This window comes from Elephantulus edwardii, unplaced genomic scaffold, assembly GCF_000299155.1.
Source record: "Elephantulus edwardii isolate Elephantulus edwardi_28Jun2011 unplaced genomic scaffold, EleEdw1.0 scaffold00005, whole genome shotgun sequence".
NCBI lineage: Eukaryota > Metazoa > Chordata > Mammalia > Macroscelidea > Macroscelididae > Elephantulus > Elephantulus edwardii.
In genome coordinates, this window is record NW_006399755.1 from 8,968,723 (window position 1) to 8,986,208 (window position 17,486).

The window sequence follows — 17,486 nt, forward strand, 5'->3', positions numbered from 1 at the left end:
CAGCCTGTGGCTTCCCTTTTTACCCTGTTGGAGAAGTTTTTGGACGCGCATAGGGATTTGATTCTTAGAAGATCCCATTCATCTATTTTATCCTCTCCTGGCTGTAGATTTTCAGGATGCTTGGAAGACTGTTTATGTTGTGGATTAGGACATCTAGAGTTCTTCCAAGGTCCATGATCCACCTTGAGCCGGTTTTTGTGTATGGAGTGAGGTGTGGCTCTTGCTTGAGTTTTCTGTAGATAGTTTTCCAATTTTGCCAACACCATTTGTTAAAATGGCTGTCATTTTCCCACTTAACTGATTTCATCTCCTTGTCAAAAATCAGTTGACCGCAGGTAGATGGGCTGATTTCTGAGTTTTCAATTCTATTCCATTGATCTATGTGTATGTCACTGTATCACCGTAACATGCTGTCTTGACCACCACAGCAGTGTAGTAGGATTTGAAATCAGGGAGTGAGATGCTTCCTACTTTGTTTCTCTTTTATATTCATACTCTTTCAAATGAAAAAATTGAAGTGTATAATAAAATACTCTTGAAGTCAGCTGGCTGGCTGGCAGTCGTCTCGATGGTGGTTTCATATTGTTGGCGGTCAGGCAAGGGAAGTTTCTGGGGTCCTTTTTGTTGTGTGTTACTGTTCTTCCCTCCCCCCCAAAAGTGGGTGGCCCTTGAACCTTAGACTAAAGGTAGGAGTGAAGCCCTGCTTGAGGGCATGGATTTAAAAATCCTCTAGGGCCCTCAGGCCAAATTTATTATTTTTAGAAGAATATTCTTTAAAAGAGACAACAAACATTTATCTGTTTGGTGTACTGAACAACTTGGAGTTGCTGTGATGCTGAACACTATCGCATAGTCATGTCACGTACCATATGTTACCCATTATGTACAATGGTTGGATGAGCTTCCGGATTGATTCATGTTGGGAAGTAGGAGTGGCATCCACTTCCTAAACTAGGTATCTCTGGAAACTCTACAAACTCACTTATAAATGTGTAGAAATGATGTTAATCAAAGAACAGAGTTCAGGTCTTTTGTGCAAAGCTTACTCTGAGTCCTATTTGACTCAAAAAACGTAACCACTGCTAAATGAGACTAGTGCTGCTATATCTTGGAGGAACAGTCTTCCACTTTGCACATCACTCTTTGTGCTATATGATATAATCTGGGTTTGCTATAATGCTGAATCTAGTGCCATGGGGATATCAGATACCATAATGGTTTCCCATTGTGGACAGTGTTTGGTGGAGCTCCCAGTTTAAAACAGGTTGGGAATCAGGAGTGGCATCCACTTCCTAAACCACATGCCTCTGGAAACTCTATAAACTTGGAGAAACAAAGACAGCTGTGGAAAGACATTAGGTCTTTTGTTCATAATGTTGCTATGAGTCGACCTCGACTTGACGGCATTCAACAACAACAACAACAACAACAACATAATAATAAAATACACAGTTGTAAAGTGTTTACTACAGTTTTGAGAAATGTATACGTTCATGTGGCCACCAGCCAGAACATTTATTTCATTATATTATTCATCATAGTCTAATTGCATCTCTTTCTAGTTGATTCCCTGGCTTCTCCAAACAACTGTCTCCTGTTAAAACAGTTCTCCTCTGGTCTTCTACCCCTTATCTCAAACCTCATACTTCCTGTCCTCTCCCACTATACATTAGTTTTGTGTAATATTCTAAAGCTTTATACAAATGGAATCATATAGCATGCACATGCTCTTGTGTCTTTCTTGCTTCTTTCTCATAGTATAAGGTTTTTAAGATTCTTCAAGTACAGCCAAGCACAATCAATAAGAGTGCATCTGAATTCCAAAATCAATCTCCATAATAGTCTATGTGTTTCCTACTGCCAAAGGGGCCCTTTAGAGTAGTGAGAGAAGATCTTCACCCTGAAACCCACAGCGTCCCTTTTCAGCAGGAAGTAGCTAAGAGAATACGCCGTCCCCTTTTCCTTATGACTCAGGGTGAAGTCTCTCTCAGGGAGGAGTGATAGGGAATGGCAAAGGATACACTGACAAAGAAGATTAATCAGAACTGACTTTGACAAGCACTGTGGCATTTGGACAAGAACAAACTGGGAGGAGGGTAGAGAGAATAGTGCAACAATGAATGAGTGGAAGCCCAAAAATCTCTGTAAATGTTTATGAAAATTAATAAAATATAATTATAGAAAAAAAAAAAATCCTTCAAGTTATTTTAGCAGTATCAACATCTTCTTGCCAAGTAGCATTCCACTTCTTAAATACACCAGTTTAGTCTGATGTGGTGACCAAATGATAAGATGTAAGTCTCTAAAAATGAAAGTTTGTTTATCCATTCTGCTGTTCATGAACATTTGAATTATTTTCTGTTTTTGGATATTATTAAGGAGGCAACTGTGAATATTTTATATAGATCTGTTTGTGTACATGTGTATTTTATTTCTCTAGGGTTGGTAGCTCAGAGTAGAATTTTTGGGTCATACAGAGGTACATTGAACTTTATAAAAAAAAAGCTAGACAATGATGAGGGATGACAGAAGAAGAATTGATGCTTTTGAGCTGTGGTACTAGAGAAGAGTATTGGCTATACCATAGACTGCTAGGAGAACAAACAGTTTCATACTGGAGAGGGTGAAACCAGGCTGCTCCTTGGAAGCAAGAATTCTGAAGCTTTGTTTGACATACTTTGGACATGTTGCAAGGTGGAATCAGTCCTTGGAGAGGGACAGCATACTTTGAAGGGTGGAGGGACAGTGGAAGAGAGGATGACCTGGAAGATGGATTGACTCAGTGACTGGGGTAAGTGTGTCAGAGAAAATAAGGTTGTCTCAGGATAGAGCAGGGTTCAGAGCTCTTGTACATAGGGTTGCTATGAGTTGCAAGTGACTTGACAGCATAGAACAACAAGAACAAAAATTGATGGCTGGAGAGATTGGATATTTTTCCAAAATAAGATTATGATAGTATGTATTCCCAACAACAGGGTATGGGAGACTACAAGTATGTAATTACTATGTAATACAAGTGCTACAACTTTATCAACTTTGAATTATTTTATCAAATGTTAACAATTTTGCCATGTTGTCCAGTTCTCTCTTGGTACTAAAAGACTCACTTAAAACACCTAAGATAGAATTTACTTAAGTTCAAGGCATTTCAAGGAGAGAGTCACATTAAAAAAAAATGCTCTTTGTTGCTCTTTTCCAGTATTTGAGTTGACCTTGATACTAATGTCTTCCTTTTATCACTACTCTTTGTGAGATAGATGTGGAGATAGTATGGAAATTTGAGGGGGAACAAAATTCTAAATCTAGGTTATTTTAGTGGTAGTCTGAATATAGCAAAGGAATTATTGAAGAGTAAATGTTTACTTGCTACATATTTAAGATTTGGATATGTTTCAAGTAAATCTGACATGTAGTCATTAGTTGTAGTGAAGCCCAAGAAAAAACCCAGAGTCCTGGAAAATATATCATAATGACAGCTCTGAATATTTTAGGTATTTTTACCCTGGTTACTTGGATAGCAAACAGAAATGGAATTCTAAGAGAAGTGGAAAATCATCAAGAAAGCACTTCCAAAACATACTTAGTTAAGGCTGGGTGGCAAGGATATGAGCTTTTCTTCTATAAACTTTCATGGTATTAGTTTAGGTGTAAGATAATATTACTTTGGTGAGAAAACAGTATCCTTGGTAGATTTAAAATATATATAACTGCTTAACTTTATAAAACATAATGAATGGAAATGATTATATGAAAACAATATGAATGAAGGATTATTTGAAACACAAAGTATACAAACTTTGTAAGCAAATCAATATAAAAGAGAAACTGAAAAGAAAAAAACAAAACCAACCAAACTCCTTGGGTTTTTCAATAATAACAACCAAAAGGAGTAGGGGAGGACATTGATGCTGATACTAATTGTTGTTGTTTGTTGTTAGGTTCCATCAAGTCTCCTGTGACTCAGAGTGACCCTATATGCACAATAGCTCTGAACACTACCCTAACCTCAGCCAATCTCACTGTCTCAACTCACCTATCTCCATTACCCTAGTTCCTGTGTCAATCCATCTCATTGATCTCGTTGAGGATCTTCCCTCTTTTGCTGTCCCTCTGTCCTTCCACGCATGATGTCCTTCTCCAAGAAATGGTCCCTCCTGGGAACATGCTCAAAGTGTGTGAGATGGAACCTCAAAATCCTTGCCTCCAAGGAGCAACTTGGTTTCACCCTCTTTTGGTCAGACCTGTTTGTTGTCTTGGCAGTCCATGGTATGTATATTCAATACTCTTCTCCAGCACCACTACTCAAAAGCACCAATTCTTATTCTGTCATTCTTAGTCATTGTCCAGCTCTCTGATGTGTAACAAGTAATTGGGAAGACCATAGCTTGGATAAGATGCACCTTAGTCTCTAGACTGACATCATTGCTCTTTTGCACTCTGACAGCATATTTTCCCAATGCAATTCACCTTTTGGTTTCCTGACTGCTGGTGCCAAGAGTGTCGATTGTGGAGCCAAGCAAGCCAAAATTGTTAACAATTTCAATCTCTTCTCCATCTATCATGGTGCTGCCAATTGACCTAGTGGTGAGAATCTAATTAGCTATATTTTTTTTTCATGAGATTAAGTATCTTTGTAGCATGATTTTGTGGAACAGTTCAGACAATTGGCATCATATAGTTCTTAATGTTTTTGACCTACCTCACAATGTAATGAAGTATTATCTAAGGTATTAAAAGCTTGTTGTTGTTTTGTGCCATTGAGTTAACTATGACTCATAGCTATCCTATGAAAAAGAAATAGCTCTGAACTCTATCCTGAGCCAATCTCACTGTCTCTGACATACTACAAGTGGCATTTAAGATAAAACTGTTGGTCTTTATTAATATAGAACAAAAGATAAAGAAGGACACTCAAGAATCATAGAAAGAAGTAGACTACAGGACAATTGTATACTTGACCTAGTGCCTTACTTTGACATCAAAAGAACTAGATGGTGGGTAGCTACTGTTACTGAATGTTCTAGTCAGAAATTCCTAAAAAATCCAAATAAAAAGAGAGAAAATGTGATCTAGAACTTCAGATTCTGAAAGAACCAGATTTACTGGACCTACAGAGGTTGGAAGAGTATCTGGGTTGCTCTTCAGACCTTGATTTGAAACTATTCCTGAAGTCACCTTGAAAATAATCAACAAGGGAGCTCTGGTGGCCTAGAGGCAAGAACCTGCACTGCAATCCCAGAGGTGTGCTGTTTAAAACCACCAGATGCTCCGCTGGAGAAGGAGGGGCACACTCCTCCTGTACCAGTCAGATCCGATTTGACAGTACACAAAGAATAATAAAATAAATTAAATTTAAAAAGAAAAGAATTAACAGTTCAGCTAAAAGAATAAATGTTGTCATCCTTGAGTATTGCCCTAAAAAAGAAAGCCAAGTAAATTTAAGACCCAAGATTCAATAGCTATTTCAAAATTTACAGAAGGCAGATAGATTAGGTAAGTGTAAGGAAAACAGCGTGAATGGTGACTATAAATGTGGACCATGCTAGATGAAATATGCAGAAGTGAAACTGACTCTCTGTGAGATGATAGTTATAGTATTAGAGGTAGAGCCCAGATTGGAAGTAAATAAAAATGAGGAGAAACAATTGTAATCATCCTTTAATAGTTGCTTCGACTATGGAATATACAAAGTATGGATGTTGAAAAACAAAGTTGTGAAAAATGAAATAGAATGTATGATACCAATTAATATGTTTCAGTATGGATTACATCTCAATGTCAAGAAAACAAAAAATTCTCACCTCTAGACCATTAGGCAACATCATAAAAGATGGAGAGAAAAAAGGAAACTGTCAAAAACTTCATTGGGGATCTACAATCAACACTCTTGGTACCAGCAGTTAGGAGATCAGGAGACATCTTTGTACTGGGAAAGTCTGCATTAAAGGTTGTTATGTTGTTAAGTGCCATCGAGTTGTAGACAACTCATAGTGACCCTATGAATGAAAGACCTGAGCACTATTCATAGAGTTTCCAGAGGCAAGCCATTTTGGAAGGGGATGCACTCCTGCTTCCAAGCTTGTTTAAATCTTCACCAAACACTGTCCACCGTGGGTAACCATTATCACATTTGGCACATTAGTGTCACAGTGTTTAACATCACAGCAACCATGAGTTACCTCTGTACAGCAATGCACAGACCAGTGCTATACCATGTAGAAGAATGTTTGACAAACAACAACAACAACAGCTTTCAAGGAGTGCTCCAAATTATTGCAGAGCAATGATACTAGTTCAAAGACTAAGGTGCACCTGATTCAGGCCATGGTCTCTTCACAATCACTTGCTATGTTGCTGAGAGCTGGACAATGTAAGGATAACAGAAGAATTGATGCTTTTGAGCTGTTAGCTCGAAAGTGTTGGAGACAGTACTGAATATCCCATGGACTATCAAAAGAACAAACAGATAAATGTCTTGGAGAAAGTGTAGCAAAAATACTCTTTGGAGGCTAAAAGACAAAGCTTTTTCTCACATACATTAGGCATGTTGCTAAGTGAGATGAACATTGTGCTTGGAAAGGTGGAATGTTGGCAAAAGAGAAGAAGGCCACAACCAGATGAATAGATACAGTGACTGCAGCAATGGATTCAAACGTGTCAGAGGTGATGAGGATAACCCAGTATGTAAGAAGGTTCAAATCTATTTTTCATAGGGTCACTATGAGTCGTACTTGGTTCAGTGGCACCTAACAACAACAACAAAATCTGAGATAATAGAAAAGCTGAGTATCATCAGCCAGAAGAAGGTAAAGGACTAGGGAACTCTAGCTGCTTCTTGTATTCCTCTTGACAAGTTTGCACACACACACACAAAAGAATATGAATGACATTTTGCCCGTCAGATTTTTAGGATCCCTTTTTTTCCATGTTTAGTTCTTTTTCACCTGCAAGGTGTGGAGTTTCCAGTCTTGCTGACTCTGCTTGCCTGAGAGCTGTCTCTATGAAACTTCTTGCACTGCCATTGAAAAATGTGGTCTTATGTTCAGATATTGTACAAAGAAGGAAAATTGGGGAAAAAAGATTTCTTATTAGTTTATGCTTTTGTAACTCTCTGTCATGCTTTCTTTTGGCAATGAATTTCTGAGGATCACTTCTTGACTTCTGCCCTACACAGACTTTAGACATACAAGAAAATTCTGTTATTTCTGAATATAAACAACCAGAAAGCATAATTGGTCTCTTTTCCCTGGCACTCAGCTTTTGTGAAAAACAAATAGCCATTAAAAAAAAAATTGTTAATGTGAATCTTTATTCTCTCTTTGCAGCCTTTATTCTTCTTTGTTCCTTTGCAACAACAACTGACAACCAAGGATGTATTGTTAGAGTTTTGTTGTTGTTGTATGTTTTAAGAGATAAAAAAATGTGGCAGGCACAGTGTTAAGTGCTTTTATACATAGTTTTTAGAAGAAACTACAAGAAGCTCTCAAGAAATTCTGGGTGTAGAAGGTGACTCTTTAACTAGAATAGTTTATTTAGTAACTTTAAATTTATGGTAGTTTGCATAGGAAGAAGGAGCCCTGGTGGCATTGTTTATGGCTACAGCCATGGTCACCAGCTATTCTAAGAGAAATGTGGGAACCTGTAAATCTTCCCATAAAGATTTCTAGCCTGAGAACCCAGTGGAGAGTTGCTATGAGTTGGACTTGACGAGATGCAACGGGTTTCTTTTGGTTTTGCACAGCAGGAAGGCCCTGGGGGTACAGTGAATTGATCCAGTTAACCAAAATGTGAGCAGTCTGAACTAACTTTAAGGGAGAAAGATGTGGTAATCAGCTTCCTTATAGACTAGGGTGTTCCTGGGGGAAACCCGAGGGACAGTTCTGTGATGTCCTAATAGGGTCCCTGTCAGTAAGACGCTACTCAATGAGAGTGGGTGTTAGTGTTTTGCATAGAAAAAGCTCTAGACTAGGATTATTATTATTATTAATCTGCCTTATAGTGTCCTCTGGGCTATTTTACTGTTTTAAGCCCTTGCCACACTAAATGTGACCCTTTCAGTCCTACCCCACGTTTGCCCTCCTGAGACTCAATGCTTTTTGCATATGCTTAAACAGATGAGGGAGTGAATAATTTAAAAGCGATGTATGATAGGGTATTATGGTTCTCACAAGAGTCCACAATTAAGGTTGCACAGTGGAATGTACTTGGGGTGGTGGGAGGGGTGCCGGAGGATTGTGTACCAGGGAAGGAGTGTTTCTTTTACTTTTGAAAGAGAGGAGCGAACTTGAGGGGGGGACGATTGGCGGGGGAAAGAAGTGCAGCAATGAATGAATGGAAATCCAAAATCTCTGTAAATGCTCATTAAAATGATTTTTAAAAAATTTCTAAAAAAGAAAAAAAATCAGAAAAGTAGTGCATCAGGGATGCATCCTGTCTCCATACCTTTTTTTTTTTAACATGGTAGTAAACATCTATATTCTAAAATGTCATCCAGGAAAAATATAAACCAGAAACTCTGCACCCTCCATCGTACCTTATAAAACTGTCACTTTGTCTTTATGAGAGTTCTGGAAGGTCACTAGGCAAATGTCAGAATTTCACAGGGCCTTACTTAAGTAACCATGTGTGAAGCCACTGCTGCTTATAGTCCTCCTGGGCCAAAGAGTAAATGGAGGCCAGATACTCAGATAAAGAACTTGATGAACTCATTCCGCCAGCCGAGGACAGAACCAGCCGGAGGACCTCAGTCTCTGGTGTTCTAGTAGTGTTCCTTTAGAGAGGACTTTTTGTTTGTTTGTTTGTTTTCTTTTACATTGTAGAGCCTTTTCTAGAATCAGGAGCAAAGTTTTAGTTTTAAATGATCTTGATAATGAATACAAATTCAGGAATAAAAGAGAAAGCTCAGAAAAGAGAGGCACTGGAAAGCCTTGGAGGCCACCATTTAAATTTACCAACTGAAAGAACCTGGAGTCTGGTAGCCTCGTGGTAAAGAGTTACACTGTCAACCCAAAGGAATGCAGTTCAAATGCAATAGCCATTTCACTGGACAAAGATGGACAGTCTCCTCCCCTGCGATTTACAGCCTCTGAAAAGCTCTTGCAGAATGTCTGGGTTCCAACTCAAAAACACTTAACAATCTTCAATTCACTCTCTTGCTCAGTTGATAGATTAATTTCTTAGAACCTAATTGATCTGTAAATTGTTACTCTTTAGCCACATCTGTGACCTTCCTCAGTATCTCCAGAAAGAAGCAGCAGTGACCACTGAAAATACTGAAGCTGGGTGTGGGATGGAACAAAGGAACTGTCTATATGTACTTATTCACAAAGGAGCTCTGCCAGCTTTAGTGTGGAGTGGTCCTGCTGATCCAAAATGATGGCTTTCTGAGGGTTCATGTCCACAAGTGGTTCTGAGGGTGAAAGATAGGCAACTTCCTCCTCGAGGATTTACAGCCTTGGAAATCTGCTGGAGAGACACAATCTGATTCAACTGTGATTAGAAAGTGAAACTTATCCATCCAACTCATAAAGAAGTCCATCCAAAGCCAAGGGCAGCACAGCCTACTTGGAGCCAGTGGACAGCAGGGTGATGAGTCTCGATGAAGCACTGATGGACAAAATGTAGTTCACTGTGGGGTTGAAATTCTTCAGAATAAAGAAGGAAGCAACAATGACTAAAGCCAGGAATAGAGTGTTGTTATAAAAGTTAGAAAATGTATAAGCTTCATAATCACAACTTCATTCTTCTTCCACAAGATTCTTTCATCTTTCTCCTTCCGAGACATCTTCTTATTATCAGCTTCAGAAAGTTTCCGAGTCACTTCTCTGGAAATAGCATCCTCTCTGTTCTGAGGTACCTTGTGCTTGAGAACGAATTTTACTTTCTTGTGTGGAAAGGCTGCCAGGTAAGTGCTTGCTAGGGCCATCACACTATACAGAATGGCAGACTGAACGAAATCCATATGCCATATTCGCCAGTAGTTACAGATAGGGATGGTGGACACAATGAAGGCGTTGCTGAAGAACCTCGCAGAGGACTTGGCCGAAAGGTATGGCTGAAATCCTGCAGGAGCAGATCCTCCTCGGACTGCTACTGGGAGGCGCCTTTGGGAACCATGGCGGAGTTCTCTCCGTACCTTTTTAATCTATATATGAAACAGATCATTTGGGAGGTTGGGCTTTATGAGATGGAATGTGGCATCAGCATTGAGGAAAGTCTCATCAACAACCTAGTTAATGCAGATGACACAACCTTGCTTGCCAGAACTGAAGAGGACCTGAAGCATTTGCTGTAGAAGCTCAGGGGCTGCAGTCTTCAATATGTATTTAAGCTCAACAAAACAAAAATTCTTACTACTGGGCCAATAGGCAGCACCATGATTGATGGAGAAGAGATTAGCATTGTAAATAATTTCCAAATGCTTGGTTCCACAATCAACACTCTTGGCACCAGGTGTCAAGAAACCAAAAGATGAATTGCATTGGGAAAATCTGCTGTCAGGGACCTCTCCACAGTGCTAAAGAGCAACGATGTCAGTGTAGAGATTAAGTTGCGCCTGATCCAGGCCATGTCTTCACAGTTACTTGCTGTGCATCAGAGAGTTGAACAGTGTCTAAGAGTGGCAGAAGAAGAATCCAGGTGAGGTCTAGAGCTAAAAAAAAGTACTGAATGTACTATGGACTGCCAAGAGAACAAACAGGTCTGTCTAGGAGAGGGTGAAACTAAGCTGTTCCTTGAAGGCAAGGATTTTGAAGCTCCATTCACATACTTTGGGTATGTTGCCAGAAAGTACCAGACCCTGGAGAAGGAAGAGTGGAGGTTCAGCGCAGGAGAAGGTAACCATGGATAAGATGTATTGACACAGTAATTGGAGTAATGAGGGGTGGGTGTGTTGGAGTAGTGAGTCTGGCTTTGGATAGGCCAGGGTTCAAACCTATTGTGCATATGGTTTCTATGAGTCATAATTGACTCGAAAGCACACAACAACAGCAAGACATTTTTTATTTTATGGTCTTAAATATTTTGTTCTATCATCTATTTTGTTGTGTGCCATCAAGTTGGAAACAACCCATAGTTGACCCTCCAGTGGGTTTTCAAAGATAGTTAATTGCACAGGAGCAGATTGCCCATCCTTCTCCAGCAGAGCAGCTGGTGGATTTGAACTGCATTCTTCAATGATTGCAGTGCAGTTTCTTACCACTAGGCCACCGTATATACTTTCTATGAGTGCTGAGTGGATGAGTTAATGAATTAATGGTGGTCTAGTGGGTAAGTGAGTGCTTACTCAAAGGCAAGCAGTTCAAATTTGTCAGCTGCTCCTCAGGAAAAGTATAGGCTGTCTCCTCCTCCCAGTTTATAGCCTCTGAAAAAACACTGGAGAGTCTCAGCTATGAGTTGGTTCTGACCTAATGGCAATGAACAGCAACAACAGATGCCATTGAGTCAGCTCTGACTCCTGACAGCCTTGGGTGTAAATCTTGGGCCATCCTCATGAACGTAGAGATGCTTGAGTCCATTATTCAGGCCATTACACAAGAATTCATTTTCCAGAACTCTATGAGATGATTCTGTTTTGCTCCATAAAATTTTCACTGGTAATTTAAAACACACAAACACTCAAAACCCAGCTTAGGGCTTTCAAGTTGATTCTGATGAATAGGAACCCTTCATGACATTTCAAAGGCTGTAAATCTTTGTGGGAGGAGACTGTCCATCTTTCTCCTAGGGAGCAGCTGGTGGATTCTAGCCACTAACTTTTCAGGCCATTGTCTTTTCTGTCACTTGCTATGCATCTGAGAGCTGGGCAATGAATAAGGTTGATATAAGAATTGATGCCTTTGAATTGTGGTGTTGGAGAAGAATACTGACTATCCTATGGACTGCCAAAAGAACAGCCAGATATGTCTTGGAGAAGCTGCAGCCAGAGTGCTATTTGGAGGCAAAGATGATGAAGCTTTGTCTTACATACTTTGGGCATGTTGCTAGGAGAGGTTATTCTTTGGAGAGGGCCATCATGCTTGGGAAGGTTGAGGGACGGAGAAGGAGAAGGAAGATCCTCAACCAGGTGGGCTGACACAGTCACTGCATCAGTGGGCTCAAGTATTCAGAGAGTTGTTCGTAGGGCTTCTGCGAGTCGTACTTACCATTTTTCAGTAGGCCGGGTAACACATGATACACCAGATCATAACATCACCAGATATTTTTTCATGAATAAAATTGTTGCTGTTAGGTGTGATGGAGTTGAATACAACTCATAGTGGCCCTATAAACAACAGATGTGAACCTTGCTCTGTCCCGAACCATCCTCACCATCTCTTGCAATAGTGTCTTTTACTTATGTTCAGACTATTAAGCCCAAAATATAAGACACTTTCTTACCTAGTCTCTGCTTACCTTTTGTCCCACCCCAACGTAACACATTCATTTCTCTCCCTTCCGTTCTCTTCCTCTTACATTCTTTTCAGGAGCTCTCAAAATCTCTTTCTCCTGCACACCTCTACCTTTTCTCCTTCCTCCTCCCTTCTTCTCTCATCTTCTACCCTTTCATGCACCACTGTCCCCACTCTCCATACACAGGCTTATGCTGACTTTGTTGCTTACTGCCTTCGCTATAGCCTCACCCACTTGACTTTCTATTCCTCCTGCAAGTTGTGTTCTTCTTTCCTCATCTTTCTTCCTGAAATAGACTTTTTCCCTTTTTGCCTGAGTAACTCCTTTTGAGGAGCCTGGGTAGTGTAAGTGGTTTGGGATTGGCTGCCAGTGTAAAGGCTGAGGTTTAAACTTTTTGAGGAGAATACTTCTTCCCTCTCTCATTGCCATTAATTTGGAACCAACTCATAACAGAACCTCCAGCAAGTCTTTAGAGGCTGTAAATTGCATGGGAGGAAATTGCCTATTCTTCTCATGGAACACAGCTCGTGGATCCAAACCACTTGCTTTTGGGTCAGCAGCACAACGTTCTACTCAGTAGGCTCCCAGGACTCCCTTCCAGGGAAGTATTATTGTTGTTGGGTGCCATCAAGTTGACAACGACTCATAGTGACCCTTTGAACAACAGATCTGAACTTGCCCTATCCTGTGCTATTCTCACTATCTCTGATATGCTCAAACCCATTTAATAGTCACTGTGTCAGTCCGTCTTGTTGAGAGTCTTCCTCTCTGTCTCTGTCCCTCCACCTTACCAAGCATGATGTCTTTTTCCAAGGACTGGCACCCTCTTGACTACATGCTCAGAGATTGTGAGATAAAGCTTCATCATCCTTTCCTCTAAGGAACTTCTGGTTGCAGTTCCTCCAAGATAGATGTGTTTGTTCTTTTGGCAGTCCATAGAATGAATATTCCATTATCTTCCCCACCACTACAATTCAAAGACATTGATTCTTCTTCTGTCATCGTTACTCATTGTCCAGTTTTCAAATGCATGGAAGTAATTGAAAAGATCATGGCTTGGATCAGGTGCACCTTAGTCTTTAAATTGACTTCATTGCTATTTATCACTTTGGAGAGGCCCTTGACTGCAGATTTTCCCAATGCAGCATCCCTTTTGATTTCTTGACTACTGTTATCCTAGATGTTGATTGTGAATCAAAGTAACAACTTCAATCTTTTCTCCATCTCTCTTAATGTTGCTTATAGGTTCAGTGGTGAGGATTTTTGTTTTCTGGATGTTGAGATATAATCCATATTGAAAGCTACAATCTTTGATCTTCCCAGTTTTAACATATTCTGTTGTTGTTATGTGCCTTAAAGTTGCTTGCAACTCATAGCGACCCTATGTACACCAGCTCTGAACCCTGCTCTATCTTGAGCTGACCTTATTTTCTCTGATACACCTACCCCCATTACCGCAGGCACTGAGTCAATTCATCTCATCAAGGGTCTTCCTCTCTTGCGCTGTCCCTCCACCCTCCTAACCATGGTCCCTCTCCAAGGACTAGTTCCAGCATGCCCAAAGTATGTCAGATGAATCTTTAGAAACCTTGTTTCTAAGGAGCAGCTGTAGAGACTCTTATTACTAAGATATTACCAGGGCAAAACCAGGAGCTAAATCATTCTGGAATAAAGGAAAACCATCAACATGCCACTGAAGGGGTTCAGCTGGATCATCACTGAGGCTCTAAGCACCACTGTAGGTGGGACTGCCTGAGCAAGCTAAAACCATTATTGGAATATGTACACAATTTCAAATTAAAAACTTGTGGGATTAGTTCTGGGGTCTCTGCCACTGGGATACGTGGTATTTAGATCTATGACGAATGGGAATCACTAAGGATACATTATGAGAATCTTCCTGGTTCTCTTTGCAAATCCTCCTGGTAGTAATGCTTTCAACTACACTTTTATAGAACCTTATGGCTGGTTTGATGGTTAGAAAGAATCTCAAATGGTGTTTGAACTTAAATCAAGAATTGGAATGGTGTTAGAACTTTACTATAGGCTTCAGCCTTTCACCTGCCAAATGCTTCAGATTTTAAGCTCTAGTTCAGAATCCATCCAGTGGCTATGCAGAAGGCCTGGAAAAAAATCAGTAAAAATCAAAGCTAAGAAAACACTATGCATGTACATCTATGCCCACTGCAGCATTATTTATGATAGCAAAGTGTTCGTCAACGGATGAATGACCAAAGAAACTATGGTACAATCACACAATGGCATATTAACCCTGGAGGTCTGCTCCAAGACAGTGGAAAGAACTTTTCCTGGTAGTACATTGTTAACTGAGCTCACCATAGTGTCTGGTCTACTCAAAAGCCAGTCAAATGTTAAATTACAAAACAAGGGTTCTAATTCCAATTTACTCTTTGTGCTTCCCAGTGCTTACATCAGTAGGTTGTATCCAGCTCTAAAATATTTAGATATTTCTACCTAGGGGGAAAAAGGGAGTTCTGGTGGCTTAGTGCTAGGGAGTTGTGCTGCCAATCCAAAGACAAGCAGTTCTGTCTAAGCCATCAGCTACTCCACAGGAGAAAGAGGGGCAGTTTCTTCCCATGAGATTTACTGACTCAGAAAACTTTATGGCAGGTCAGCCATGGCTTGGTTCTGACTCACCATATACAACAACAGTAACAAGGGGACAAAAATGCTATTTCTCCTGTGAAACCAGGCTTGTCTTTGTGAATGCTTATGAATAGGTGAAAAAACAATGTACTCTTGTTGGGAAGTAGTTAGGGAAAATAATAGGATAATTCTTCATGGCAGTTAAATTTTCTAGGGAATGTGACGTTATAAACCCTGTTTTCTTTTTATTTAAAAAATAGTTAAATTCAAGAAAATTTTTGTATGTTGTTTTACTGAACAAGAAAACTGCATATTCAGAGATTTTATTTCCAATGTGTTGGTAACTGACAGGTTGCATAATAAGGTTGTCTAAAGTTTAAAGAATTGAGGAAAATTCTCAAACAGAACTATGTGGATTACTTGGTGGGAGGGGTGGGAGACAGACAAACCAGCCATAAACCCCGCACGCTTTTTAAGAGATCTTAGTACTTAAAGCAAATCAGGTTTCGGTCTATTAAATGTTTTAATGAAGCTACAATGAAACATCCTTATTTGATAGTTTGGGCAAACTGGCTTAGGAGCTGCTTTGTAAAGCCACTGATCCGCCTCCTCTGTGTTCGACTTGTTAGGTCTGGCTCAGTGTGCTGAACTCTGCTGGCACCTGAGAGGGGAAGCCGGAAAGAGGCAAGTTCCCGGCGCAAAGGTTGCTCTGCAGCATAATTTAGGCCTCGGAGGAGCTGTGGTTGTCACACTCTACAAGATGGGTTTCCCCGAAGCTGCTGGGTAAGTGGTACCCTGGGTTTGGTTGTGCAGTTAACTAATTTCTGTGGTTTGTCACAGCTGGTGACGTTTTACACGTAAAAAGTCCTCATTTTATTGTCTCAGAACTGAAAAAGAGTTAAGAAATCTCATTACATTGCCCTAATAACATGGCTTTCAAACACCATGGCCATCAGCCTTCAAACGTAACTGGAAAAGTTTTCATTTTGACCTTGGGAAAATTTTGTTCAGAAAGGAAACCACACAGTTAAAGAGTACTTACTGGTCTACCACCCTTGCCACTCGACTAATTTAGCAAAGTAATTTCCCCCCCTTAATTTCCTTACCCAGATTTTGCTTTTATGGTCACCATAGCCTTCCAGACCTCTGAGGTTGTTTGAAAGTCATATTTGCAAATTTATGTTTCCGAATCCAAGATCCGAATCTCCTCATATGCTGGAATCCCGTTTGCCTCTTGCTGAAAATCTACATCTTTTTAAAAATACCCGCTCCCCTCAAGTCTCCAAGCACTTTTCTTTCCCATTATTTCAGGTGATTGTCACCCAGCCCACTTGCTCAACTCTCTGAGAAATGTTCCTCTTTCCCCAAGTCAAAAACGCCTCTCTCCATCACCCAGCTCTCCTCTTTACACCTTTATCTCCATCTACTTATGTAACTTTGTTCCAAGGTTTTTTTGTCAGTTTTGTCAAAATTGCCAATTTCCCCTTTCCATTGAATCCTTCCTTTCTGCCAGCAGACGTGTTCAAGTCTTCTTTATTCTAAAATACCCATTTTTTTCTCATTAGTGATTGATTGTTTTTCAGGTTGAATCTTTTGTATGTTTTCCACGCTTAATACTTGTGCAGTCAGGTTTCTTGCCTCATCGTTGAGGTTGTGTAAGGCTGCCAATAATGTGATTATTAAATTGAGTGTTCATGTCTTTGTTTTCAGTTTTCATTGTCTTTAACCATGCTGTAACTTTTGATGTTATTTTATCTCCCCCACCCAAGTTTGAAGGAATGTCCCCCATCTATTCATACATTTCTTTTATAGGTCCATTATATTCTATGTTTTACAGGTCTTTTATCTTCTCAGCCCTATCAGCATTTTTTTTTCTCTACCTGGATTATCATTTCTGTTGTAAAAATTCTTATCTTTCACTTATGGTCCATCTTAGGTGTTATCTCCCTTTAAATTACAGAGCACTTTGGCCTCTTAGACACTATCCAATTTTTATTTGGTTGTAGTATACTTAGCTTGCTTCTCTGTTCCCTTTATTATATTGAGGCCTAAATTATAGCTAACTTCTCTGATCCTCTAAGGGTAAATCGAATAAAAAAGTATTGACTCTTTAGTTTCTTTGTAAATCTCATCTGTTGGTTGCTTACACTCCTCTGGGATTCTGTCCAGGTCATATTTAGAATTGATGAAAACCATCAGAAAAAGATAAACTCTGGGAGTTAACACTGCTGACTCAAAGGACAGTTCTAACTGGTGATTCGAATCCATCAGCAGCTCTGAGGGGAAAAGTTGAGCAGTCTGCTCCCGGGCAATTTAGAGCCTTGGAAAACCCGTGTTGGGTGAGCTATGAGTGAGTTCCAATGAGAACTAAGATTAAGAACTACATTACTAATCAGCATATTAACATAACTCTGTAATTTGGTCAGAGTAAATCAGCATATTAACATAACTCTGTAATTTGGTCAGAGTAGAAAATGATAAATTTTTAA

The 17,486-nt window shown here is 39.8% G+C and overlaps 1 protein-coding gene and 1 pseudogene across 1 annotated transcript in view; one reads left to right on the forward strand and one right to left on the reverse strand.

Annotated features, from left to right (window-relative positions):
• Nucleotides 1-17,486, forward strand: part of SCP2 (sterol carrier protein 2) — a 148,900-nt gene that overhangs the window by 82,823 nt on the left and 48,591 nt on the right. The window contains exon 11 of the mRNA XM_006879690.1: nt 15,627-15,780. Within this exon, the coding sequence (XP_006879752.1) occupies nt 15,627-15,780 (154 nt within the window). The remainder of the gene's footprint in view (nt 1-15,626; nt 15,781-17,486) is intronic.
• LOC102866115 lies at nt 9,561-10,116 on the reverse strand (annotated as a pseudogene).